At 40.5% G+C, this 27,142-nt stretch overlaps 1 protein-coding gene across 3 annotated transcripts in view; it reads right to left on the bottom strand.

Annotated features, from left to right (window-relative positions):
• TGFBR1 (transforming growth factor beta receptor 1) overlaps window positions 1-27,142 on the bottom strand; it is a 75,533-nt gene that overhangs the window by 34,084 nt on the left and 14,307 nt on the right. Inside the window, 2 exon segments of one of the 3 annotated variants that reach the window (NM_001038639.1) lie at window positions 23,861-23,922; window positions 23,925-24,006. The exons of 1 other annotated variant lie outside the window; for it this stretch is intronic. In NM_001038639.1, the coding sequence (NP_001033728.1) occupies window positions 23,861-23,922; window positions 23,925-23,944 (82 nt within the window). In that variant the 5' untranslated portion in view covers window positions 23,945-24,006. 3 annotated transcript variants of the gene reach the window in all.

The following is a 27,142-nucleotide window of genomic DNA, read 5'->3' as shown; positions in this document are numbered from 1 at the left end:
ATTAAATATAAGATTTTTATTAAGTGTATATGATATAGTAATGCAGTTTAGGGGGGAAAATTTTTAAATTTCCATGAATTCTTGAGCTTTTAATTCCCATTTTTTAAAATTGCAAATTTATTTTACTAATAGATCTGACCCCTAACTACTTCTTTCATTAAACTAGGTTATTGTTTTGTTTTTAATTTTTAAATGAATGTACAGGGCAAAATTTCTACCTAAAAACAGGTATACAAGGTGTTTTCTTCCTACCACAGAGCTCAAGTTTCTTCCCCTACTTCATAGTACCTTTTAACACCAGCTCATCAACTGGACTCTTCCATTTCACTCTGCAGTTTTTCACTGAGCATCTCTACATGCCACGGACTATGTAGACCACAGGGTTTATGGTATCTAGACTTAAGGAGTTCACTTCGATGGATGAGTAAGGCATTAAACAGATCATTCAAATCCAGAGTCCTGAGGACACAGATCAAAGTGCTTCAACTCTGCTGAGGTATAAGAGTTAACAAGAAGAGCTTTGCAGGATATTCAAGTCAGAACCAGAGAACATGTAGATTTGCCAAATAGATGAAGGCGGGGAAAGCTATTCTGACAAGGTTTTATTTCTCAATAGCAGGATTTCTCCTGGTGGCTAGTATCCTACTAACCACAATGGTTGCATTTCATTAGTAAAATGAATAGAATACCTTCCGAACCTATTTCATCATCTCATTGATATTATCAAATGAGCTACATCAATGTATTTTGAAACTAATATAAATTATTATGTGATCATACAGAATTATCATATACAACACATGGCATTGTTCCAAACATGGTTTTCATCTGTAGGACACCAAAGAAACATCTATTCCCAAATGCAGAGCTTAAAATTCTATTGTGGAAGGCTGGACTGAGGGAACCACATGAAACCTTGAAGATTATCTAATTCTAATTCAGTTCTATCACTTTATTAGTGAAGAAATCAAAACTGAAGAGTACCGGAGTTCCCTTCATGGCACAGTGGTTAATGAATCCAACTAGGAACCATGAGGTTGCGGGTTCGGTCCCTGGCCTTGCTCAGTGGGTTAAGGATCCGGTGTTGCCGTGAGCTGTGGTGTAGGTTGCAGACATGGCTCAGATCCCGCATTGCTGTGGCTCTGGCGTAGGCTGGTGGCTACAGCTCCGATTCGACTCCTAGCCTGGAATCTCCATATGCCTTGGGAGCGGCCCTAGAAAAGGCAAAAGACAAAAAAAAAAAAAAAAAAAAAAAAAAAACTGAAGAGCACCAAAATGATTTATAACAATAGTCTACCCAGCTTAAGGTGGATATGAATTCCCGCTAAATTACCATCACAAACATGAATACGTCATGTGGTTCTTTTCTGTACTGGTATCCATACGTGAAGTAACTCAAACCTTTCAATAGTACAGCTTCTTGTTGACTTTTCTGCTTAATAGTAAAGATAAGAACTAAACTCCCTATTTAGTACTTTTCTCCTACCTTAGCCACCTTTTGCCTCTGTGCCCCAATCTCTACCAGTGGCCAAAGGTCCCTCAATTCTAAGATGCACATTTCCCTACACTTTAACTTTGGAAATCTGACATGCTTCACAACTAAGATCAAAAAGAAAACTCCAGCCTCTAGACAGAAAGGTAGGGCGTGATATAGGTGTTGCAACATACGCACATGCAAACCTGGCTATGCATGGAAGGTATTACTAGTTGATCATCACTTAATTATCTGCACTGGTAGCTCTGCTGCAACTAAAATTTAACTTAAATTTGAGCCCGGTTAAAATGTCTTTACAAAGATTTCTCTGTGATTCAGCACTGCAATGAAGTTACTGTGTTCACAGAAAACTGTCCGTCCCATGGCAGGAATACAATTACTAGCAGCAGAAATTTCCAAATATTGCACAATGTCATAGAATTATCAAGTTTGAAAATATTGGTTTGATGTGAAGGACTGTCAGAAACCAAACAGCTGTCAAGGGAAGTGGCAACAGTAAAAAGAAACAGTGGAACCCTTGGGATTATCATTTTCACTGTATTCTACTATCAGAGTGATAAATTCCAAGTTGAGATTCTGGCTTTTGGTCCTACCTATAAAGGAAATTTCCATGGTTGGTTCATTTCAGTGTATCCAGAGCTCACACATCAAAGTACTGTTATTTCTGCCTAACACTAGGGCTACCAAGGGTTGACTCGCAAGCCCTTATATCTGGCAATGGAGGTAGACATCCTGTGAATCGTATATGGAACAGACACTTCTATGAGCCTTGTTGACGAAACAAAAAAAGTGCCAGAAACCTTGTCTACCCAGGCCTTGAGTGATGGTATCTATATAACTTATCTTTCTTTTTAGGCATCACTTCAAATACTCTCTTTTTCTTCCCTTGTTATTTGATCTTTCTATCCTTCCAACACCCTTCTTCCTGCATCAAGAACTCAACTGAAACACCTCACTGAAATTAGGTGATGCCCTTACCACAACACTAAGCCCTTTACCGCAGCTGACATCTTCTCTCTAAACTCCCCATCCTTGCACTTGTGCTCTGAACTCCTGTTCTAACTGCCTTCCAGTGCAGACTCTGCTTGGCTTACCTGTTAGTGCAAAGTCAACACATTCAAAACCAAATACAGCATTATTTCTCCAAGAGTGATAAAAAGGCCCCTGGAAGGATTCTGATTTTTTTTTCTTGCTAAGACATAAGACAGCTCAGCAGTAAAAAAGGAAAAGGGGGATGAAGACTGCTTTCACCAGACACTGGAGTCCAATCTTTTCACCACTCTGACTTTGCTGGTGATGGATGACCCTTCTTTTCCTTCCTCTATTATAGCACAATTATTCTTTACTACATAGTCAGAGTATTTCCAAATACTACAAATACGCACCAACAGGCAGGTAAAGGAATTAACATGCACAAAGCCCTTTATTCAATCTGCTAGACTAAAAGCAGAAGATGACACCACTGATGGAAAAGGTGAAGACAAAAGTTCAAAGTTACAACAAATCCTTTCAGGTACTGATGTCAATCCCTGTTACCAGTTAGTCTAGTGGTCCACCCCAGCTTCTCTGAGTAAACTGCCTTCCTTTCTTCTCTCTGCTCCCATCTCAAGGAGGGCTATCCTCTCCTCTTCTAGGTCTAGGGAACCATATAGGTTCTCTTCTTCTTTTTAAAATATGCTGCATATCTGTAAACAAAGCTAAAACCCTGTCCACACTCCCTCTAGCTTACTGCTCTGGGCTTAGCTCCTCAAAGGACTCTCAACTCCACCCCCCTGGGGTTGCCCTTTGCAGCAGCAAGCTCAACATTAGCATCTCAAATTAATACCACCATACACTATGAAAGTTAATTCCCCCACCAATCTGGATAATGGACTTCAATCTGAAATGTGAGGCTTCAAAACAAAAATCCGATTTATCCGAAGATTTCTCCAGACAGATTCTGTTTACTTCTACCACCTTTAAAGCGGAGTTCCCGCTGTGGCTCAATGGGTTAAGAATCTGACTAGTATCCACAAGGATGTGGGTTGGAACCCTGGCCTCACTCAGTAGGTTAAGGATCTGACGTTGCCTTGAGCTGCAGTGTAGGTCACAGACATAGCTTGAATCCCACCTGTCCGTGGTATAGGCCCTCAGCTGCAGCTCCAACTCAACCCCTAGCCTGGGAACTTCCGTATGCCATGGGTGTGGCCTAAAAAGAAAAAAGAGGAAAAAAAGCACTTAAGAAGCACCCTTTAGATAATCCAGCACACAAATGGGGGCACTTGGAAATTCTTAATCATTTGGTTTTCCACAATACCTCCATCTTCTAGTCTCCCACACTCCGTGGAATTAGCTGATACGTTAACTGATATCAGAGAAAAGCTAAGAAAAAGCTGCCTAAATGGCAAGACGAGATTTAATAGGGGCAATTACTACAAAGTCCTTCATTTACATTCAAAACAAACTGCACAAGTACAGGATAATTGCTTAGCAGATTTGGGGAATCTGTTTAACAACAGATTTTAAGAGTCAATAGCAGTTAATGTTAACTGCAGCCATGGTGATGGGGGAGACAGAAGGAGAACTGGGCACAAAATCCCACAATGTAATAAATAATCAGAAGTACTACATGAATATCAATCTGCCCTGCAAATGAATCAGAGAATCACAGAATTAATTCAAAAGTTTGATCTGAAAGATAACCTTAGCTGTAAAGACACTTCATTTTATAGATGTAGCTACTGAGTCAATTTATCTTACTCCAACAATAAATCAAATCATGAGGTCAGGATGTGGTATCTTTTGATTCATAAAGAATCATTTCCTGTAGTTCCTGCTGTGGAGCAGTGGGTTAGTGATCTGGCTTGTCTCTGTGGAGGCACCGGTTCAATCCCAGGCCCAGTGCAGTGGTTAAGGATCCGGCGTTGCTGCAGCTGTGGCATTGGGCTCAGCTCTGACACAGAGTTGATCCCTGGCCTGGGAACTTCCGTATGCTGCAGGTGAGAAAGAGAGAAAGAAAATGAAAAAAATAAAAAGAAATAAGAAGAAAGAAAGAAAGAAAGAAAGAAAGAAAGAAAGAAAGAAAGAAAGAAGGAAGGAAGGAGGAGGGAGGGAGGGAGGGAGGGAGGGAAGGAAGGAAGGAAGGAAGGAAGGAGAAAAGAAAGAAAGAAAAAGAAAAGATAAAAAAAAATCATTTCCTAACTACAGCTCCTCCCTACAATGGAACTGGCTGCTCAGAAGGTCATGATGTCGCTATTACTAGAACTATTTAAGGAGTTCCCTTCGTGGCGCAGTGGTTAACAAATATGACCAGGAACCATGAGATTGCGGGTTCGATCCCTGGCCTTGCTCAGTGGGTTAAGGATCCGGTGTTGCCGTGAGCTGTGGTGTAGCTTACAGATGTGGCTCAGATCCCGAGTTGCTGTGGCTCTGGCGTAGGCTGGCGGCTACAGCGCTGATTCAACCCCTAGCCTGGAATCTCCATATGCCTCGGGAGCAGCCCTAGAAAAGACCAAAAAAACCAGAAAGAAACAAATATTTAAGCAAAGGCTTAATGACCCAATAGTCAGAGTTTGTAAACTAGGGACCTTCTATACTAAATGAAAAGTTAGTCTAAAATTCAGCAATCCTTTAAATAGTAGAATTCTATCATTTTACAAGTTACATCAAATATTAAATATCTACACTTTCATTTTTCGAACTAGTTCAACTTAACATCTTCAAGATACAGTAACTACAGCAGTGTACCTAATTTTATAATTGTTTATTTTTTTTTTCCCTCCGTTAGACTATGAATTTCTTCAGGTCAGGGACTGGTTTTAAGCATCTCTGCATCCTTAGATCCTGGTCCTGGCACACAGGAGAGATCCAGTGTGTCTTAAAGAAACATCCAAGGAATATCTCTTTAGGATGTGGCTGTTGCTACCATCGGGGTCCTCAAGAAACGGCCAAGCAAGCACATTTTCTCTTTTACCCCTTACTACCTTCATTTTTGAGGTCCTTTTCCCATTTCCCAATGCTCTCCTTTCAACTGCCGAAAATTCCCAAGTACCTCACATTCATCTGATGTGAAACAGCCCATGCCCAGAATAACTTCTCTCTCCATATAAACATGGTGGACAATCAAACACTTTCAAAATTAGAAATGAACATACCCTCTGACACAAAACAAATGTAGCCTATAGATATTTGCATGTATGTAGTGGCTTATATATACTTAAATAATAAGTTGTTCATTTCCTAATCATACTAGATTGTTTGTAATCCTTCCTATGCATCTCTCAATAGAACTGACAAAATAATCATATTGCCATAAAATTGAAGATCATACAGCCACTCACACACACACAATATGATGTTTTCTAGGTATTAATGCAGACTGCCTCTAAAAATACATTACATGAAAATTTGCAGAGTACACAACAGGGTATTTTCATATAGTAACACTTGTGCTAAGAAAGAAGGAAGGAAGGGAGAAAGGAGGGAGGAAAACAGATCCATGTATCAGCTTGTACGTATTACAAAGTATCTCCCTAGAAGGAGATATATATATATATACACACACATATGAAAGGGTAACACTGGCTTTCAAGGAAGGGAACTGGGTACCCAGAAGATGGGGCAGGAGACTTTTCACTATCAACCCGTTTGTACTTTTTGAATTCTAAAAAATGTGAGTGTATTATATCTATTCAAAGTTATTTTAAAATGTTTAATAATATGCCCCTCTGTGCTCCATCCCTTTTCCCTATCTTGTCTTCAAAGCTCCAACTAAGGATATTTAACCCTATGGAGTATGGTTACTTCGTGCCAATTTCAAAACAATGTTCTTTCTGGAAAATAATTTGTGAAGATATAGTTAGTCTTTAAGAAGTCTGTATCTTTTAATCTATTAATTCTACTTCTTGGAAACAATAGGAAATGAGAGTAAAGATATAAGCATACGGATGTCTGTGACAGCATTTTACAGGTGAAAACAACATATATGAATGACAACAGGGTAACCACAAAATAGGTATGATATCATAAGTGGAATACTATATAGCCATTAAAGCTGAAATTTTAGAAGTATGTTTGAGGAGAATGATCATACTATTAAAGCCATACACAATATGATTACAATTCTGTTCCTATCAAGTGATCTTGTTTTTGTTCCACTTCAATGAGTTGAGGGGGGTGTGTTACTATACAGAGCAGGTGTGTGCATTCTGCTTACCCTAGCCTCTGGGGGTAGGGAGGATGGAAAAACTTATATTTAAGATGGTGAATCCTAAAACAAAATAAATTAATTAAAAAATTCTTATTGGATTTTATGTTGACTAATGGGTATTACAAGAGTACGGAAGTTAATTTCATGGAATTCAGAGACATAAAAAAATCAAGTTTGACCTATCTCTGCTAGTCAGCCTCTAAGTAATTCTGTGAAAGTTCCTTGACTTTCTTGAACCTGTTTCCTAAATTATAACAGCAGCAGTCTCAGAAGGTTTGAGGGTTAGAGAAAAAATAATATTTAGTACAGTGCCTGGCACATAATAAAATTCTCAAAAATTCATTTGCGAACCATACAAGTACTTTTTAACACCTACAATGTGCCTCTTTCTGTTCCAGATGCTGGACAGAGAATCAGCAAATCTTTATACAGCTTGAAGAGGCAATAGTGACATATGTAAACATGTGCACATTCAGCCACTAAACATTCATGGCAGCGATTTCTCTCTCTCCATTCACAAATATCAATACAGAGTTCCCCAGCAATGTGACAGCTTCAATATGGTTAGCCTAAGAACTTCACTGTTGTAGCATTGAGAGGTACCTATAGGGAAGTGTATTTTCAGTTCCAACTCAAATTAGCCAAATGTTGGCACACATTCAGTGTAACATTTATATGTAATACCCCCAAGATGGTAAAGAATCATAAATCATTAACCATAAAATGTTTATGATGGAAAGAACGTGATAATTACCTGATCCTAAGCCTTTATTTTACAGATGAGGAAACAGGAGTGCCTTAAGAAGTGTATCGATATAATCTAGATTTATTCTAAAAGCACAGAAAAGGGGGGTGGGAGGGACTTTTAGATAATCTACGGTAAACTTACTCAAGTAATACAAGACAAAGGAATTCAACCTTTTCCCTCCTGAAAAGCAAGAATGGTTGTATGAGACAGTATGACTTGGCTGCACAGATACTAAGGTATAGAAAGTAGGAGATCATTCTAGGCTGGGGGAATGATGTATGAAAGTGAACTGTGCTACGAGAAGGAACAGGTACCCACCCAGCAGCTGCCTTTGAATTAAGGGCAGAGCAGAGTTACACAGGGGCCAGCAACACCTGCTGGAACCATAGTTAAAGATGTGAACCAAAGATGACATGCAGTTAGGAATTTTAGAAGCAGAGAGTAAAGGCCTGAACACCTTTTACTAGAAAAGGCCACTGTGTTTAACTGTGTAAGAAGAAAGAACATACCTTTACCACAGAAATGCTTAGGGTAAGACTCCTACTCTCAAGGAGGTCACAATGTATATGGAGAACAAACATGCCACTGATAAAGGGTAATTAGACAAAGTGTGCAGGAAGCACAGAAAAGGGAGACTTCTCTCAAAGATGACCTCAACTGAGGCTTATGGAAGGCTAAAGAAGGAAAGAAGGTCATTCCAGGGAGGTGATACACAAAGATATTGTACACAGACCCAAGAATAAAAGAGTTAGGCAATTTAGGAAAATGTAAATAGATCACATAAACAAAAAGGCAGATAAAATTCAATATGTATTCAAAATAAAACCAAAAAAGTCACTATACAAAGAAGTCATTACCTTTACTTAACCCAGCAGCACTTAGAAAACAAAAATTCGAAAATATATCATTTACAAAAGCATGCCAAAAAAAAAAAAAATACCTAGGAATAAATCTAACAAACAACACGTAAGACGTCTACAGCGAAAGCTTCAAAACATTACTTGATAGAAATTGTGAAAATATACAATAAAGGTAATTTATAAATGGAGGAACATGTCAGCCTCCTCACTGGAAGATTCAATCACTGCAAAGTGATCTGTACATTCAACAAAATCAAAATCCTACAGGTTGGTGTTGGATGTGTGTGTATGTGTGTATGAACTGACAAGCAGATTCTAAAAATTTATGTGGAAAAACACTCCAAGAACAGCCAAAGCAACCTTGGAAAACAATGCTTTTGGAAGACCTACCCTACTAGACATCAAGACCCATTACAGTATTATAATACTTAAGACAGTGTGATATCGGCACAAGGGCAAATAGACCAATGGACTAGAATGGAGATTCCAGAAACACACCCTCACATATACAACTACTTGATTATAGTAAAGGTGACAATATAGTGCACTAGGAAAAGGAAGGCATTACCAACAAACAGTGCTGGGCATACATATTTTTTAAATGAAAACAAAAACAAAAAAATATCTCATACCATAATAAAAACTCAACTCCAAATGGACTGTGCATCTCAATGTGAGAGGTACAACAAGAAGCCTTTTAGAGGAAAGCACAGAAAAACATTTTTAAGACATTGAATCCTGAAGGACTAATTGAATAAGAGTCAAAACGCACTAACCTAAAAGAGAAAAAAACAAAATGGTAATACATAAAAATACATCAAAATTCAGTAAAAAGACACCATTCTCCTTTGCCATTTTTCTATTCATGGCTTTTTCTTTTGGGGATTTACCAAATATTTGTCATTTTAATAATGCATCTACAAAAAATCAATTTGGGGTTTTTATGGATCAAATCTATTTTTCTTAATTTTTTTCTAAATCCTTATTTTCTGTGTATTTATTTACTTAGTGATTCTTTCTCTAGCTTGACTTTCAATATTCTTACTTTCTAATTTTCCTTTGGGTGGTACTTCTTTAGGTTTGAACTCCCACTAGGTTTGAGACTCCCACTGGGCTCTTCATTTCAAAATGGTACATAATTTACACTTTTAACTTCTTCAACCCAAAGATTATTTGGAATAATCTTACATTTCCAAGTAGATACATGATTTTATTTTGGCTTTTTTTGGGGGGAAGGGATTGTTAATTTCTAACTTGAATTTTCTTTGTAGATTTCCAAATCATCAATCTCCTGGAAAAATGTGCAAATACTTGTAAGAATATTACTCATGACTACAGAATTAGAAAACATTATTATTATGTTATTCAAATACTGCTTTTTCCCCCCTTTTTTGACTGCACCCACGACATACGGAACTTCCTGGGCTAGAGACTGACCTACACCACAGCTGTGGCAATGCCAGATGCTTAATCCATACCACCAGGCTGGGGATGAAACTCTTGCTGCCACAGAGACAATGCTGGATCCTTAACCTGCTGTGCTACAGCAGGAACTCCCAAATACTCGCTTTCTTAATCTATAAAGAGTGAATTTATTAATATCTTGTATTTTCAACAGTTCTGCCTTTATATATTTTGACACTTGTTGGTTACATAGATTCATGACACATCTTGAGAGACAGTAGCTCTTATCAAAATAAAACACATTTCTTCTCTGTAATACTTGAATGGCTTATATTTTTTATTTTATTTTTTGCTTAGGGCCATCCCCACAGCATATAGAAGTTCCCAGGCTAGGGGCTGAACTGGAGCTGCAGTTTCCGGTCTACACCCCAGCCACAGCCATGCCACAACAGAGACATATCTGTGACCTACACTGCAGCTCACAGCAATGCCAGATCTCCAACTGAGCAAGGCCAGGGATGGAACCTGAATCCTTAAGGATATTAATGGGGTTTATTATCACTGAGCCACAACAGGAACTCCTTTAGTGGCTGGAATTTTGTCAGGTACTAATCTTACCATGTTGACTTTTTTATTTTTGTCAGATTTGCCTTTTTCTATTCTACTATTTCAAGCTTTGATGTCATTTTAAGTGTCTCTTGAAAAATACTGCTAGATTTGCATCTTCAGGGTTTGTATTAATACAATCCAAGATTGTGTCTTTTCAACAGGGAAATTCAACCCTTAATATTTACTAAGCATTTATGGATTAATAACTACCATATATTTACCCTTTTTTTTTTGGCTAAATAATATTTTTCTTTCTTTCTTTTTTTTTTTGGCAGTGCCCCCAGCCTGCAGAAATTCCCAGACCAGGGATTGAACCCATGCCACAGCAGTGACAACAGCAGATCCTTTAACTACTAGGCCACCAGGGAACTCAACAATTAATTTTTTTAACTTATTTTTTTATTTGGATTGAAGATACACACACACACACACATACACACACAGTGTAAGGTGTCAAATATTTCTGCAAAACTGTTACAAAAAAAAAAAAAATTGTAACAACTCCCCAACATTCAATTTTTCCATCTCCTGTTCCACAGAAGCAATCAGATTTTCTACCCTCCTTTTTTTTTCTTTTTGGCTGTGCCCAGAAAATGTGGAAGTTCTCAGGCCAGAGGTCAAACCCCAGCCACAGCAGTGACAATGATGGATCCTCAACCCGCTGAGCCACTGGGCAATTCCAACATTTTCTACTCTTAATTGAGTCTCTTGGTATTTAGCTTCATGTCATTCCCACCCCTTTGCAAAAGAAAGGGAAAAAAAAAAAAAAAAAAAGATACCGTTAGAAATCTGAGACCTGATGAAGCACACATAGAGTTACACAGACTTGAACTTTACTGCCTTCCCTAGTGTGAAATGTTCATCTTCCTTGTTAAACAAAATGTTAAAGAAAGCAGTTCAATTCTAGTTACAGTCTCCTATAGGAATATAGCTAAACTGAACCAAGCAAGGAGAGAAAGGCCCAGCCCAAATGGAGAGGCTCTTAAATTTATATTGTTATAGTATTTCCAACCCTTGAATCATGGTCTCCCTGGGACATGAGGATGCAAGCAGCTGGTGGCGTTTTAACTCCTTTCAGAAGAACGCTTACCCTTTTAAGACTACGTAAACTACGTGCGTGTGTGTGTGTGTGTGTGTGTGTGTGTGTGTGTGTGTGTAGAAAAAAAAAGCCTGAGGATATACTGTAACCATTCTAATAAAGTTTTTATACCTCAAGATTTAGCATTATGAATATGGGTTTCAAATTGCTAGTAGCATTTTGGTTACTGAAGAAGACTAGCAGAAAATTGGTTATTAAAATATAAGAGTCTGCCAAAGCTTGATGTTACTTATCCTTTGGAGAATAGACGATACAGCACAGAACTGTGTTATAAAGAATTATGCAGCATATGTATATGACAGCATATAATTATGATGTCTATACCTAAGTCAATAATTACTAGGCCCCAGCTGTGGTTTAGAATGGTTCATAGGTGGTTATACCCATTTGCTCCATGAGATTTTTTCTCAAGTTCCAGGAGCTCTATAGCTAAATTAGATGCAAGCACCCAATTGCTAAGAACAGCTATTTCCTTAGAGTACATCATCTGTTTGCAATGCACAGCTACGTTCAAGTCTGCTGGTCCTTGAAAAGTATCCCTTAAGGTTTCTGCCTGACTCCCGAAACCCAATTATTGAAACTTTCTCCTTTTCCTTCTCCCATCATAGGGCAAGGGTAGGCTGGATCTGAAAAAACTTAATTGACATATAAGAAAGGGAAGAGAGGCCCAAGATAAAAGAATATTTATATGGCCTGGTGTGTTTGTTTGTTTAAAGGATAGGGAGGAAGAAATAACTGTGATCTAGGGAAAAAAACTATATGAGAACAGAAAGACAAGATTATAAATGCATTAAAAATAAGAAAGAAAAGAACAAAAGAAAAATTTACCATGGAAAGGGAGAAGCAAAACAAATAGGAAAAAAAAGGATTTGTTTATAGGAAGTTATCTATAGTGCTAATTGTGTTAACTGGCTTGTTTGTTGGCAAGTAGGGAATTTCAAATCTGCAATACACAACTACCGTTCATAATTTAAAAAAAAAAAAAATGGATAGAGAAAAGAAAAAGAAAAACTTGAGATAGACCCGAGGTTCTAAGTCCCCGGAGAATGTAAAGGAAAGGTCCTAGAGTGTGTACACCAGAGGGCTCTGGATCTCTGGTGTTTTATTTTCTTTGGCTGTAGCAAGTATTGCTGGTTTGTCCATGTTCAGAGAAATTGGTAATAGAAACATATCTGGGGTGAGGAGATAACTTCAGATTTTTTTCAGCCCCTCCCTCCCCGCAACAATCTATTACAAACATTTTCAAACATTCAGAAAAACTAACAGAAATGTTAACTTCTATATACCCACCACCTAAATTCTGTAACTGCTACTACTCTGCTGTGCTGATTTTATCATTATTTATCCACCTAGGCATCCATCTGTTAAGGGTCTGATTTGATGGTATTTAAAAAGATCTTCCACAATTTAGGTGATTTTTTGAAAAATGACTCTCCCTAAAGGGAACTTGAGTCAGAAAAGGGATGCTAAATGAAACTGCAATGAGGAGGGAATCAGATTCCTGTTCAGTCATTAGCTGAATTATTATTCTGAAATTATCCTGCTTATCCTGAAATACCAAGTAACATCTGAGCTCCAGTTTCCTCACCTGTAAAATACAGTTAGACAAAATGATAACTATGGTCTCGTGGTCATTTCTAGTCTTAAAACTCTATGAATCTATGAAAAGCAATTTTCTTAATAATAACTATCATTTACTTCATGTTTTTTGATGTGCCAGGAGTATGCTCCAAGTTTTACATGCACAATCTCATTTAATCTTCACAGGTTCCTTAAAATTTCTGAGATACCACACTCGTGAAACTGTCACCTGTTTTAGCAGCACATGGCCACCCTGACCTATTTCCAGTTGCACTTCCTCTCCACATGCTCAGTGCTCTTCACTAGCATCAACTGTTCACTGCTCTGGTGGAACCAGCTGAAGCTAGCAATCAGAAATTATCTTTCCTCATTGAGAAACATGAGCAAACTCTAGCCCCTGGTTTGTAATTTTTCTCCAAATGTGAAATGAGATAAAATAGCTAGAACTACTTTAACTTGTTTATTTTTGTAAAATAATTACATATAATTATTGTTGAAGGAAATCTACAATACACAATCTTGGTGTTTTTATTTAAATCTGTTGTACACTGAATAACAAAATTAAAATGTCATTTTTTTCAATTGGAGAAAGTACTCAAATCAACAGCCATGTGCTAAACAAAGAGACTCAATTACAGCACATCATGGTTTGGTTTGGGAATGAATATATCAAGCAAAAATAAATAAATAAAGGCCCCATACACATATTGTGTGTATGTGTTTATATAAATGAAAAGCCACTGTTGCTGCTTTTATCTCTGTACTCCTCCTCAGGCTTAACTGTCTCCTCCAAGTTCGGCACCCTCAAATATGTATATTGGCCCTCATTTCCAGTTTTTTTTAAAAAAAAAAAAGCCATTTATTTCTGCTCTTTTCCATGGGAGCTATTTGTATTTCCATACATATTTAAAGATCTTATATTGTAGAAATGTAACAGGATGCCTGCACAAGGTGTCCTAGAACTATAAATACACACTATTATGTAATCAGTGAGGTTCACACCTAGGAAATCTAGATGGAATGGTTATCCTGCAGCAAGTGAACAAAAATAAGGAGGTTCAGCCCTGTTGGTTAGAACAAGGCAACACTGGAACAGGCCTAAAGTAACCCAGCAACAGCAGAATGAGCAAGGAAGGTGAATCCACTCAAATCATAAAGAGTGATAAACCCAGAGTCTTCACTTTTCCCCCAAAGTCCCTTATACAAAGATTTGGAAAATAGATTCTGCTCAAGAGCAGGGAGAAACTTATTTTCCCCAGTTAAATCAGCATGCCTCTAACCGAAGAATGTCCTTTATGGTAACATACATAGGTATCTTTTTTATGCATATTGGTGCTACTACTCAACCAACATAGGGTAGGGCCACGCTCTCTGGATAGTGCCTTCTCTCCTAAAGGAAGCCATCATTCCCAATATCCATCACCCAGAAAAGGAGGCAGCTCTTCAAACAGGAAACCCAAGCAAAGACATTCTCTGGACTTGGGCCTGTGGGAAGAACGGTAAATGTCTGGCTGTATTCACTCTGGTGGCAGTACTCAGACTCTCTGCCAAATGGACACAGGCCAAAAGATAAGGCCCTGAAGACAAAGTCTTTGTAAAGCAGGATGAATAGTTTCATGTTGCTTTCTATTCAATATCCTCTAGCTTTTAGAAAAGCTTGATTTAAACATTCCAGCCTTACATCACCTGTTCCATTGGCATTAGGGTAAAACTAGAATGTCCTTAGAGTCCAGAAGAAAAATGGCAGTAGCAGTACTAAAATGAACCCTCAAACATGTTAAAAGAAGACAGGGTGAGAACAAGAATCAGGGTTGCCAGGTCCAGAAAGTCTGACAAGGTGGAGATTCTCCCTGCACTGCAATCTTCCTGTTTGGGACTTCATTCGGTTAAGGAATGTGGCAGCCTCACGAATGTGTTCTCAGCAAGAGACAATGAAACATATGAAAACTTTAGGGTTCCCTTATTGCCTTCACTGCTAGAAAACTCAAAGCTTAACTACTGTATCTACTACTAAAGCTTTCCTCAGCGCAAACTTAACGGCTGTTTTCTTTCTTTTCCCCTTTTGCTTTCTGGTTCTTATCTTCCTGATCACTAGTTTTGGTCTTATTGCATATGTTTTACTTCAAGCTTCCTAAATTCTTCCCTGGAAAATGGCCAGAGTATAAGCCAGTCACTGAATATATTTTTCCCATACAATAAGATAAAGTTACAAAACAGTGCTCAGCTTAAAGCCATTAATGTTAGGGAAGTTGAGAGCCTGTAATGCTGGCTAAAAACAGTGAGCAAGTTAAAGTACAGAACTCTGGAGTAGAAACAGAGCTTGGAGATAAACAATTCTGTTCTCTTATCTAATGCAAGAAATTTCTTCTACAACTTCTTGGACAGGAGGTTACCTCCACCTCCCACCTCTGCCTAAATATTTCCAGTGACAGGGAACAGAGCACTTTATTTTTTAATTCCTCTTTTTTAATTGAAGTACAACTGGTTTACACTGAATTCTAAGCTAGGAATTCAGCCAATCGAGAGTACTTTATGACAGCTCCCATTGAAAGAAAGTCCTTTCTTATTCTGAGTGAAATATGCATTTCAAGTCTACCAATTAATCACAGTTCCTCATTCCATAGACATGTATTTCCACTTCCAAAAATCATTCCTTCACTTATTTAAATATATAATGTCTCTTTTACTGAATATTTGCCAGTATCAGGCTATGTGCTAGATAGTCTATAAAACTACTTCATATTATCTTCACAATTATCATTTAAGTTAGGTGTTATTTCCTTTGAAAAATGAGTCCCAGAGAGATACAGTGATTAGAATCTAATCCCAGGCAAATATGTGGGGACTCTCATGCCTACTCTCCTAAGGATTTTATTACATTTCTGGCAACCAAGTCACAAGATTTAAATGCCTTCAAAATTGGAAGGAAAACAAATAAGTTAGATCAATCCAAAGAAAAAAGTAAAGATGGTCTAGAGACATGTACAACTGCACCAGTACTTGGTTCATGGAGAAAAACAGCAGCATGAAAAACATTTAACAAGACTGCCATCAGGGAGCTCCAGGCTACAGTAAAGGTGACACCTATAACATCACAACCATGATCTGAAGCCAGTGGAGTAAATGTAGGTCTCCAAAAAGAAACTCCCTCTCTTTTACCTCAGCCAGAAACCAGAGCAGATTCCCCAAAAGTCAATCATACTACTGCAGAGAAAGCAGCACAGCCTGAAGGCTAATTTCAATAGAATCAGAAGATCACAAATAAATCTAAATACATTATTTGGCTCAGGAGGAATGGGGGTGGGAAGGAGGCAGGTAACAAAACATGGACCGGTAACCCAGGAGGGAATAATTTAACAGTTAACTGAGCAAGACTCCAGATCTAAGCTAGGAATTCAGTCAAAATAAATACTCCACTGTAGGTGGTTTTAGGGGCACAAGAATCCAAAAGAAAGAGAATGAGCCGGAAGGCAAAATCATTTCTCTGCCTAAGGTCCTCTCCCATTCCAGTCTTTTGCTGTATTGAACAATTTCATTTGCCTATCCTACTTTCACCTCAAACTCAACATGCTCAAACCAGAATTCATTTCCCCTCAATATCTCACCAAAATCCTTACTAGTTAAAGGCATTATCTAGGATCTAGTAAAAACTCTGGAGCCATTCTTTTTTTATTTTATGGAATCCTTAACTTTTGTACCCTACCTTTTTACAGCTAAGAGCTACTGCCATTCAACAAATATTTACTGAGTGCCTGTGATGCACTAGGCACTTTCTTTGCACTTTGTTCATACACTGATGAACAAAACAAAGATATCCACTTTCATGAAGCTTATATCCTAGTAATTAGCAGACAATAAGTATAGTAAAGATGTAAATATGCTAAGTAAATGCAGAATTTCAGAAGGGAGTGTTACAAAAAAGAAAGCAAAGCGAGATGATGGCAATTACAAAAAGTGTGGTCAGGATATGCCTCTTTGAGAAAAAGGTGACATGTGAGCAAACACACAGACGAGATGAGGGAGGAAGTCATGCAAATATGTTGGGGAAAGAGCCTGAAGGCAAGGGAAAAGCCCTGTATAGGCCCTACTACCAGCTCCTTTGATTTCTTTGAAATGTCACAGAGCCACCCTTTCACTCCATTCCCAGTACCATCGAACCAACTCCAAAATCTCCTAGAGAGCCACCCTGTTCCATTTCTCTGTAGTACAGTTAGATATTCTTTTTCCACATTAAAACCATCCAACTAATTTTCAAGGCTCATAATCTCTGAGCCCACCCTTTACATCATGAACTTCCATTCCTCCCCTCAAAATAAAGTCTTGGAATTTAGCATGCTCCTTATTCATACATGTCACCCTCCATCCTCTCTAAACCCTACTTATCCTGCAAGGCATGAGATCAAGTCCTATCAATTCTATAAAGTAGTCCCTGTGCTTGCTATTACTGAATCTGTATTCATCATCTCCCCAGCATTGCAGCCCCGGAAATCAAGACTGCCTCTTTTTCTATACTTCCCATTGTGTTGCCATTACTAAAATATTTGCTAAGATTAAATGATCTATCTTCTACAAACAAACCTCTGCCATCTTAAAAGCATACTTATTAGCTTTGATAAACTACTGAAAGAGACAGAATGATTAAAGAATGGTTATATTATACCAAAAAAAAAAAATGCATGGGGTAGAATAAGCCACAATATTAATGACGGACAGTGTTAGATTTTTTTCCTTTCTTCAATTCAAATGTTCAGGTCTGTGCTAATGTTAATTTGAGAAGCAAAGAGTTTGCTATGAATACATATCAATACAAATAGTGAGAGATCAACTATCATTAGACTCACTGGAGAGATTCAAATTACCTAAAAATACATTATCAAAGAAAGACTGAAAGCATCTGAGTAACCTGTAGCTACAAAGAGGCAAACTGCAATAAAAACAAGTGAAGCAAATTATCATGGTTCCAAAAAAAGGAGCATGCTAAAGAAAAAGAAAACTTTCTCAATGAAATGACCAAAACAAGATATTTACTATGAATGAAAGCAGTATGATGTACAGGAAAAAGTACATACTCTGGAAAGCTCAAACACTGGCTCCACCATTCATTACCATCATGACCTTAGTTTCCTGATCCGTAAAATGGAAACATAAAGTTCTTCTATTTACAAACTTTATATATATAAACTAAGCTCCAATCTGAGCAAAATCCTGCCAACTCTGTCTACCCAGGCAGATGGAGGTAACAGTAATGCACAATCATTTGAGTCTCAATGGTTGGATTACTGTTAGTAAATATCTGTTCTATCTCAAAGTGTCTTCCTTTTACAAATGTATTTACAATTAAGAGAAGAATGACAAAATATTAACATCTTGGATAATGTTTATGAGAGCTGAAAAGAATCTTGGGTTAGAACCAATATCATCAAAATCCACAGTTATCTCCTGAGCAGTGGCCACCTGGACCCAGGAACAAATGGACTTAAAGAGGCTTTTGGAAATTAGCTGGTACATAAGTAAGAAGTTTTGTACTGTTATATAGCTCTCATCCAAGGTGGTTATGAAATTAAATGAGACAAGGCAAGAAGAACTCCCAGCACATTCTTATATTCCTCTCAGACTGATAAAATGATGTAAGGGCCACTGAACCTTCAAGAAATGTCAAAGCAACCTGTGTATATATCCTGCAAGTACTTTTTCTTAAGTTATAAATCATTTTTTATAATGTGCACTCCTCTCAGATTTCCAAAATAAAGGAGGAGCTTTACAAAAGGCCAGATCTGATCTACAAAACTAGACCCATAAAACCAATCAGACTTACACTGTTTGGAAAAGTGTCTGAGGCAAAAGCCTACAATCGATCAATCATAAATCCATATCAAAAAAAAAAGGCCAACCTGGAGTTCCCACTGTGGCACAGCAGGCTAAAGATCCAGTGTCTCTGCAGAGCAGTTTGACCCTCAGCCTGGAGCAGTGGGTTTAGGATACTGCATTGCCAGAGGTGTAGTGTAGGCTCCAGCTGCAAGGCTCAGATTCCACCGCTGGCCTGGAAACTTCTATATGCCAAGGATGTGGCCAAAAATAAAATAAGGGTAACCATAAGAAACCTACCTGTAGTATCTGGGCTAAAACTAAACATACAGCTAAATCTGGATCTAATTCAGTAGCAGTAAATCCTAATATTTATGGAGACTGCTTGGATTTGATATTGAGAAAATTAATTTTAAAAGTCATTAAATATTATCCTAAGTAGTGGAGTTAGGCTGGATCAATACAGACTATAAATTTTGAGAAGATTACAAAAGTTTTCTTGAGCTAATTCTATGGGACAAGGCACAAAAAAACCCCTGAGAAGCATACCAGCATCTGCCCTCAATTCTAGAAGCAGGAAGTGAAGATGTGACCCAATCACATGATATCAAACCACAGTCCATCTGTTCAGAGAAAGTTGTATTATGTAAGCCACCACCAAGAAAGAAGAACAAAAGGAATGAGGATTTTTGACATGTGCAGGGGATTCTGTGATTTTAAAAAAGATGTTCTCACATCAAAAGGGCCAAACATAGGATACTGGCATTTTCAAAACTCAGTTCATTAGACATGAACATATCTGATGCAATACAGTGGTACTGCAAGAATGGTATTGAGTTCAGATAACTGTTTTAACTAGGCCTAGGAAAAGCTTTCAACAAGTCTTCACAGGAGCAGCCTTCCCCACAGGAATTAGATTTAGCTCCCTTTAGGTTATTTTGACCGTGTCAGTTCCCCATTTAATTTCAACAACAAAGCAGATCATCTAAAATTCTAAACCTAACCATGTACAAGGCCTTTCAATTACACCCCATTTCACTTAAACACAAAATTTCTTCCAAACCACTATAAGACTACTTTTAGGTCCTTTTTACAGCAGTATAAAAAAAGGTACTGACCTCCTCTTGAAGACTTTATAATCTGTAATTATTCCCACCTCCCTCCCACTTTCAGAACTCACTTTCCTTAAGCTCTGTGAAATTCAAAGTAACTTCACTTAAGTAAGTCACTCCATTAACCCTGTTCTCCCCCCGTCCCCCGCCCCATCCAAGTCCCTCATATTTTAAAGTCCCATATAGGACACAAGATATGGAATCAGAAAAACTAGTTTCTGTCCTGGTTCTGTCCAATCCTGAGAAATTCACTAACCTGAGTTATGTTTTTCCATTTGTAAACTGAGTGACTTATGGCTTGCATTTGTTAGAATGCCTAGATCTTGTGGGCATCCCACAGTATTAGTCTCCTTTACTCATCCCACTTAGATTACCAATCATGGGGGGGGGGGGGAATAATGATTAGTATGTTCAAACCCCATAGTGCAAAATAAGGAAATTAACTCTACAATGACTAACCTGCCAGCCAGATAACATAACCTTTTGCTTCCTGCCCTGGGGGAGTTGTCGGACACAGTTTACAAAGAAAGAGCTTAACATTCAACAAATCTCCCTCTCTCCACAAATGAATTCTAGCCCATCAAAATCAGTTTAAGTCCTAAAGTGCCCAGGAAGCCTCCCCCCAGTCACTTCAGCCTAGACTACTCACTTCCCTCTTTAAATACAGATGCCACTCTGCAGGGGTGATATTAAAAGTATTAACAACTAGCACCACTGTGGTACCAGCCAATCAGAAAGGATGTCTGACCAAATAAACACATTGTGCCCCAGTGGGAACTGCTGGTTGAACATCAGCCCTCCTATTAATAACAATACAAAACAGCAACATCAAACTCCAATACAACTTTCTCTCCTGATCTTCACAATCTCATAAATTAGTCAAAATAAGTACCATTCCCATTTTCTGCATAACTAGATGTTGGGACTAATAACCAACTGCTTCTTTCACATCACATAATTTTCCTGTGTATAAACAGAATTCTCAATAAATACTTATAAACTGTACTTACATATAACAGCATAAGTATTAAAGGAATATTCAAGATAAATGAAATTCATTTAATTGACAAGCATTTAAGAGGAACTGAATACTAAACATAGTGCTAGGTTCCAAGACCACAAAGGAAATAAAAGGTATGTTCCTTGCTCTCTGGGCACTTATATTCCAGAGTATGTAACAGTGCAAGATGATAGAAACAGACAACACTAAGCTTACTGCTATACAGTTTAGGGAAGTAGAGTTCACAAACTAAACCAGTACAGAAGTCAGCATTGAGAACTTTTCTCCTCATACTTCCAAATGAGGCAAAATGAAATATGTAGTGAAAAGACTAGAAAGCCAGGAATGGGAGGGAAAACACAGGAATGGGAAAACAGAAGGTTTGCAGTAGTGGGATGTGAGATCTCTGGGTACTAAGTGATGGCCCTAATCATAAGCCTCAAGTACTGCTCTAAGCACTGAGTACAAATGGGAAATCCTGTAAACCCTTTGAGAGGATGGCTAAGGAAGATTAGCTTGGCAGCAGCCTATAAGCGAGAGAAATACTGAAAAGCAAATGGATTTGGGGGTAGGGAAAAGAGGCAGGACTAAACTGACAGCTGAATCCAATGAGGGGAAGAAACATTCAAGAAGCATTAATGTAAAGAAGAGCTGAGTTTCAGGTATATTTTCAAAGAAAACATTATGAAAGAGCACACTCACATGGGTACATAAGCAGACATACTGGTAACTAAACTGTGCACCAATGACAAGGAACCAATTTCCCTAGAGAAATTTATGTTGGAGAGAGAAGCTGGGCAAAGAAATACAAAACTGATAACCTGGACAATGAGGGAACAACTACAAACTCTTAGAAAGGAGTTTAAAATTACAAATTTTAAAAAACATCTGAGAAGTTCCCACTTTGGCACAGTGGGTTAAGGATCCAGCATTGCTGCAGCTACAGTTCAGATTTGATCCACTGCCTGGGAACTTCGATATGCCATGGATATGATTGCAAAAGGAAAAAAAATTAAAAATAAATGAATAAAAAGACCTGAGCTTCTTCAGAATGTATGAAAGGATAAATGGAAACATCAGCGTAACCTACCAGGGCAGGCAGACCAGTTGAGATAGTCTAGACTTAAGGATGATAGCACCTGGATCAGCTTTGTCTTGTCTGCATGCCAGTGTAGTCTATTAACTCCTCCAGGGCACAGACTAAGCCATGCTCTGTACATTAATGAAGTCCAATATTGTTACTTGAATATAGGAACACTCTGTGTGCTAAGCTAGGTGGAAAAGAGTGAACTGTGTTATTCGAGTTAATTTTATGCTTGATGCATATCTATATTGATTCTCCCACCTGTCTTGACCCCCTTCTCAGGCCAATGTCAAAAATTCACTGTTTCCTCTAATGAAGGCCAGGTGTGAAAGGACTCCAAAAATGTACTAGGAGCCAGAAAAAAGCCAGCCTGTTTTTCTAATTATGAGGGCAAAATCTAAAAGTGAATAATAAAAATCAATTATTCATTAGAGGACTAAAAAAGAAAAATGGGCTTCGCCAGACAGTTAAGTGTGTATCTTAAAACGTATAGGTTTTGCAAACACTGAACCCTTGGTACAAATCCTAACTCCAGCTCTTAGTAATTGATACTTAACCCTCTCCACACCTCAGTTTTCTCATCTATAAAATGGGGCAAATGCCACTGGGCCCTGAGGGATGTGAGGATTAGATAGTACACTTTTGGTGTACCTTATGCACCTATACCACAGTAAGTCTTCTTTAGACAGCTGCTTATAGTAATATCTGGCACCCTAAGTACTGAGTTTTTTTGTTTCAAAAGCATTTGCTGTTCAGTTACAGAAAGAGAAACTTATTTTAGTTGCTTATACTAAGGCTCTATATTTCAGTTTCTAGTATTATAGTTGGGATGCTAACAAAGTTTTTCACTCCTCCCTCCACGGGGTAGATGATGACCATATACCCTTTCCCAATTTATATTTTGGAAAATGCAGCAAACATTCTCCCTTGAAAACCAGCTATACAGACAACTGATGAAAACTACCGTCACTCAAGAAATGCAACATCTCTAGAGATGTCCTTCGAGGAAATAAAACGTGTGATCAACTCAGTCATTTCCATTCAAACATTCCAAACCCCGCAGAGTGAGCAAACGTTCAAGTTTCTACTACGAAACAATTTGTAGCCTTCTGGTTAGTGGATTCACTTCAACACTTCCCCAGACGCACGAAAAGAAGAAACATTCCGCACATCTCAGTGCCTCCTTGTCCTCAAACAAAGCTTCGCAGCACCTCCCATTCCAAAGCCACCCCTGGATGAGGAAGCAGCCCCTCTCGGCTGGGTCAGACCGGCGCCGAAGGCCAGGGAGGCCTGCTGACCCGAGGGTCTCTGCTGACTCGGGGGTCACACGTCGCGCCCTCCCACTGCTGGAGGAGGCCCTGGAGACTTGGAGCTCACACTCCGCCCTGGAAGCCCCCTCCGCCCCCAACCCCGCCCGGGCCCCCGGAGCCTGAAGCACCTAACAGCTCTGGGTGCGGTGCCCGGGACAACGCCACACAGCGACTAGCGGGGACTCGGGGCAGCCCCAGCTCTCCAAGTCCAGGAGAGCCTCGCACCCTGGGGCCCTCGGCCTGCGCCCACTCGCTTCCCAGAGGGCAGCCCCCAACCCTGGACGGCTCCGCCCGACGCTACCTCCCTCAGAGTCTGCAGCTCGGGCGGCCGCGGGCTGCCGGGCACGTCCGCCCGCGCTAGAACCCACGCCCTCGCCCCGCCTCGGCCTCCCGCCCGCGGCTCGCGTGGCGGCAGCCAGGCACTTAAAGTCCGGCCTCCGCCCGGGCGCCGCCACCTGCGCCCCCGGCCCCGCGCCATGTTTGAGAAAGAGAAGGAGCGAGCCAGAGGCCGGGCCCGGCCGGCGCGCCCCGCAGCCACCGCCAGCTCCGCCGCGCCGCCGCTCACCCGTCGCCTCCGGGACCAGCGTGGCCGTCGCCGCCAGCACGAAGAGGAGCAGCCGGGAACGCGAGCACCGGCCGCCACCTCCATGGTCCCGCCGCCACTGCCTGTGGCCCGGCCCGGCCCGGCCGCCGCCTCGCCTCAACAAGCTTCGCCTCGCCCCACCTCCCCCGCCGCCGAGGCGGCCTCGCTCCGGCCCTTTGTAACTGCTTGGGGGCCGCGCGACCATTGGCTGTCGGGCTCCCGCCGGCCCCGCCTCCCCGCCGTCTGCAAGCGGCCAAGCGGGACCTACCCAGGAGCACCGCCCACAGGCCCGCTGGGCAGCCAATCCAGAGCCGCAGGCTTCCGCTCACTGGTCACGCCCCCAAACTCCCGGGGGGCCGGGCAGCCAGACCCCTGCCCCAGCAGGAGCAGCTCCGAGTTCCGTGGAGGCCGGGTGGGGGCAGGGTCTAGCCCAGACGCTGCCGAGGCTCCCGCCTTCAAGGGCTAAGGGCTAAGAGCTAAGGGCTGAGCGATGGGTGTGTCTGGGTATGAGTTGCTTTCGGAAAAAGGCTGTGGCTGCTCGACGCTTTTTTCTCCTAGCCTCTTTTCTTCTCACCTAAGATGTGGTACTAAGCCCGACCCCAGTTCACAGCCCTGCACCATCAATTCCCCACATTCATCCAGATCCTTAGTACCATCAGGCAGGCTTCAACTTCCCCTCCCCATATCCACGTCTCAACTTTCAAAATCCCCGCCCCACGATGCTGCTTCAGTGCCTTTCGTATATTACCCAGTCTACTGTTTCCTCCCGCTGTCACATCCACCCAAAACCTAGATACCCACCCCAAAATTCTAGGCCCAGAAAGTCTCCAAATCCTGGCCTCAGACCTCAGATCCTGAGCTCAGACACACCCCCAAACTGCCTCCCGCCCCTCTCCGGAACTCAGAGCCGACCCAGACTGGGCTCCAAACCACACTCCTTTCCCCTTCCCCCTTCCTGATTCTGCGGGGCAAGGGAAGAGCCTCATCCCTATGCCCAAAGGAGAGGGATTCCTGTTCTTAGCACGCAGCACCCCCGGGGCGGAGGAGGAGCAGTCATTAGTTTGAGCTGCCTCTGACACGCCTGCACAATAATTCTGAGGTGTCACTAGAAACCCAAATAAACTCGGCTACGTTTTCATTCTGAATTCCTAATTTACTGTGAGACGCTCCACCCACCTTCCCTCTGGGACGCCAAAATGAGCTCCAGATTTGTAATTCTTCCCGTCAGACTAGTCCTCTCTTCAGACACAAACACAACCGAGAAGGCTGTTACACAGAACAGAGAACATTTTTCCACAGAACCTTTTAAGGAGAAAATTTTATTTTCTGTGTGATTTGAACTTGGAATTAAATAAACCTTGGTAGCAGGACTCAGAACCAGCCTCTAGTATTGATTTGTAATTACTCTAGCGATACTCCGTGAGTATTTTACAAGCCTGTGAAGACTTCCCTCCTGAGCAGTAAAGAGGCAGGGTAGGGGTGTTGAAGCTGAGATCTGAGACTGGCACTATTCCCATTCTGGCTTGAGCAACTCAGTTAACTCAGTTAACCTTTCTGAGCCTCCACTTCTTCATCTATACAAAATGGAAATAGTATCAATCTTCCAAAGTTAGTGAGAGGATATATTAAGATTTAGGACTCCCTCTTTTCCCCCTTCAAATTCTACTTCTAGGCCCTCTCTCTACATCCCTCACCTGCTCCTCTCCTCTGGGCAGGCAAGGGCCTGGTATTCATACACACTGAACCATCTACCCAGGGATGCAGCTGCTGCTGAAAGGAAGGTTCTAGCCTGCTCTCTGAGGCTGCCTAAAACCACCAGCAGGAAGCTTTCCACTGGCTCCCTGCAGCAGGCAGGCCAACCTAGGAGAGCCTGCTTTTGCCAGGCTCCAGCAGGGATCTACTTTTTCAGTTCCAGTTTCTTCATTGGAGTTACTTGGTAAGTCAGGGCCTTGTGACACCTGAGGCCTCTAGACTGCTTTTTTGCTGCTCTATTCTCAATATTCTTGCTTAAGATAAGAGCTCAAAAGATACTAATTGTGTGAATGAATGCATGATTTGTCTCAGACAAGTGACTGTTCTCTCATCATTAGGTTATTCATCTCTAAAATGGAAATGCAATAGTACCTGCTCTGTTTATAAATAAAAGGGATCGAATCACATGTCTTGGGCCCCTGAAATGACGTAATGTGTCTGAAGAGTGTCTGGAACATAGTAAATATTTGGTAATGTCATTTCCTTTGCCCATCCCCTTTCGGCTCTGTGTGATTCTAATCTGCATTCATGTCCGTGGTATACTGTGCCTTTGCCTTACAGAGCCTCAGTTAATCAGGGTTGGGATATCTTCTATGACACACTTCCAGGTCCTTCACATTTTCCATGAATTTGAATATGTTCATTAGGAACCTGAGGAACAGGAAGGAGAAACAGACTATTTTTACATTTTCTTTTCCGGATATTTAGAGGAAATTTCCATGAGCCACAGATCCATAAATAATCTACATTAGAGGAGTTCCCATTATGGCTCAGTGGAAATGAACCTGACTAGTATCCATAAGGATGCAGGTTCGATCCCTGGCCTCACTCAGTGGATTATGGATCCCGTGTTGCTGTTGCTGTGGCATAAGCCGGCAGGTGCTGCTCTGATTCGACCCCTAGCCTGGAAACCTCTATGTGCTGAGAGTGAAGCCCTTAAAAAAACCCAAAATAAATAAACAAATAAATAAGCTACATTAGAATGAAACAATAAATTACAAGTTTGTAAGTGTGATTCCAAAGCTTTAAAATATCTCCAAATTACCAAGGGAGGCTTTTAAAATGCAGATTCCTGGTGTCAGCCCTAGAGAGTCTGCTCCAGTTCATCTGAAGGAGGTCCAGGGGTAATAAACATCCCCAGGGGAATCAGCTGCAGGTGTCACCAGGTCACACTTTAAAAGACACTTTGTTTAGGAAGTGTGACCTTAAAATTCAATAAATAAAAATGCATGTGCTTATTTCACCTTTTCTTTTCCCCACTTTTTTTAGGGCCAAACCTGTGGCATATGGAGGTTCCCAAGACAGGGGTCGAATCAGAGCTGCAGCTGCCAGCCTTCACCACAGCTGCAGTAACATGGGATCCAAACCAATTCTGCAACCTACACTATAGCTCATGGCAACAGTGGATCCTTAATCCACTGCGCAAGGCCAGGGATCAAACCCAAATCCTCATGGATACTAGTCAGGTTCTTAACCCACTGAGCCACAACAGGAACTCCCTATACTACATCT

Source organism: Sus scrofa, chromosome 1 (assembly GCF_000003025.6).
Source record: "Sus scrofa isolate TJ Tabasco breed Duroc chromosome 1, Sscrofa11.1, whole genome shotgun sequence".
Taxonomy (NCBI): domain Eukaryota; kingdom Metazoa; phylum Chordata; class Mammalia; order Artiodactyla; family Suidae; genus Sus; species Sus scrofa.
This window is presented reverse-complemented; position numbering and strand designations above follow the sequence as displayed.